At 39.0% G+C, this 2,089-nt stretch overlaps 1 protein-coding gene across 1 annotated transcript in view; it reads left to right on the top strand.

Moving 5' to 3' along the window:
* The window catches only part of LOC106881177 (acyl-CoA:lysophosphatidylglycerol acyltransferase 1), a 66,293-nt gene that overhangs the window by 31,623 nt on the left and 32,581 nt on the right, over positions 1–2,089 (top strand). Inside the window, exons 2-3 of the mRNA XM_052975650.1 lie at positions 121–201; positions 849–1,101. Coding sequence (XP_052831610.1) covers positions 849–1,101 — 253 coding nt within the window. The 5' untranslated portion in view covers positions 121–201. The remainder of the gene's footprint in view (positions 1–120; positions 202–848; positions 1,102–2,089) is intronic.

The raw sequence follows: 2,089 nt of genomic DNA, 5'->3' as shown, positions 1-2,089 counted from the left end.
CACACACACACACACATATATATATATATATATATATATATGTGTGTGTGTATGTATGTTTGTTTGTTGTAACACAGTTTGGTATCCTAGTTCAGTATTTCTTTTCCTTCCTTTCATTAGCTGCTCAAAGTGCCGCTGCTGCTATTGCTGCTGCCGCTGCTCCTGCTGGACCTTTAATGTGAAATTTGTCCCCATCTGAAAGTAAGTTCTCTTGTTGTTCTTGCCATTGTTGTTTAACCCCAGGTCAGCTCCAATTGGACAGACCAGTGGTCCATCTTTACCTTTCCGTCTTTCCTGTTTACCTATTGGATTGAAAGGTAAATCCAACTTTACCTTTCCATCCTTTCAGAGTTGACAAATAAGATGCCAGTCCATCATTGGTGCAGCCCTTCCTCTCATCCTGGATTTACTGCAGGATCAGGGTCAGGGGTTAGGGTTATTATTTCCCCATGACCAGACATATTTTTCATGGAAGGCTGGAAACAAACAACCTCACCTGTATGAAGGTGATACTCATTTACAGCCACCATGCGATGTCAAGATTTTATTTTCGTCTTTTCTTAATGACTCTGCAAACTGACATTGCTTCTAATGATGGTAGAACCATTCTCTCATGCCTACAGAAGATGTTCATTTATATTCTACAGGAAGCCTTTGACTTTTTCTATTTAAATGAGTTTTTTTTACCCCAATATTTACACACTATTACTTATAGCTTTATCTACTTTGAGTTCTACTGTTAAAAACAAATTATTTCATTCTCTTGAAGTTTCTAAATTTTTATGATATAAATATCTTTTTTAAAAATTTCATTTTTCTTCTTTTTTTTCTTTTTTTTTTTTTTGCAGATGCTTGATGTGTACAATATTCTTCCTCATGTGACCAGCCTTCCGTTACCATTTCGCATCATTGGACACCTTCTGCGCATAGTATGGATGGTTCTAACCACAATCTATGCCATTCCGCCATATCTTGTCTGGACATTCCTTGTATTTCCTCTTCGATTCTTTTATTTGGATTTCTACTGGATGATTGAGGGTTTCCTCTTCAGTGGATTATTGGCCATAATAAGTTCTTGGCTTATCACAGGACAATATCAAAGTAAGTTCTGATTTGGTGCTAGGTTGTTTTTTTTTGTTTTTTGTTGTTTTTTTTTTTTTCTAGTTGTGTTCTTGGTTTTGATAGGGTTTTATTTCTTGCTGTTGTTAAAATTTGCATAAAATCGATTTTCAATTCAGAAAATGATTCTTGTTGAACATTTTATGATATTAGTCAAGTGTTATAATACACACACACAGACACACAGGAAGGTATGTAGCATGTGATCATTGCATTGATCATGACAGAGAAAGTTGTCATGGCGATACCTGCTCAGAGGCCTATGCAAAGTTGCAGAAAGTGCATGGAGAGGAGTGTATGAGTCACACACAAGTGTACAAGTGGCTCAGACGTTTACAAGACGGCTGAAAGAATGTTAATATTGACGAACATTTTGGGAGACTTGCAACCAGCAGAACTGAGAAAAACATCGCAGATAGGCATGTAGCTGTGAGGGGAAATCATCAAATCACCATCCATGAGTTGTGAGAGGATGTACAGATTAGTTACAGTACGGTTCAGTCCATTATCACTGAAGATTTGAGTATGAGACGCATGTCTGCCAAGTTTGTGTCAAAACTGCTTTCAGCTCAACAAAAAGACAATCGGGTTTCAGTTGCAAAAGATCTCCTTGATTGTGTCGAGAATGCAATGAAAACTTTTTGAAAATTTTGTGTAGGCCTCTGCAGGTATCACCAAACTTCTGGCAAAATTTGATGCAGATCCTCTGCTCAACTTTCTTGAGTGGCACTTGAAAAAACATTCGAGCGAGATCGCTGCCAGTGCCGCTGGACTGGCTCCTGTGCAAGTGGTACATAAAATACACCATTTTGAGCTTGGCTGTTGCCTATTCCCGCCTGACTGGCCTTCGTGCCGGTGGCACGTAAAAGTACCCACTACACTCTCAGAGTGGTTGGCGTTAGGAAAGGCATCCAGCTGTAGAAACTCTGCCAAATCAGATTGGAGCCTGGTGTAGCCATCTGGTTCACCA

This window comes from Octopus bimaculoides, chromosome 22 (genome assembly GCF_001194135.2).
Source record: "Octopus bimaculoides isolate UCB-OBI-ISO-001 chromosome 22, ASM119413v2, whole genome shotgun sequence".
NCBI classification, from domain to species: domain Eukaryota; kingdom Metazoa; phylum Mollusca; class Cephalopoda; order Octopoda; family Octopodidae; genus Octopus; species Octopus bimaculoides.
This window is presented reverse-complemented; position numbering and strand designations above follow the sequence as displayed.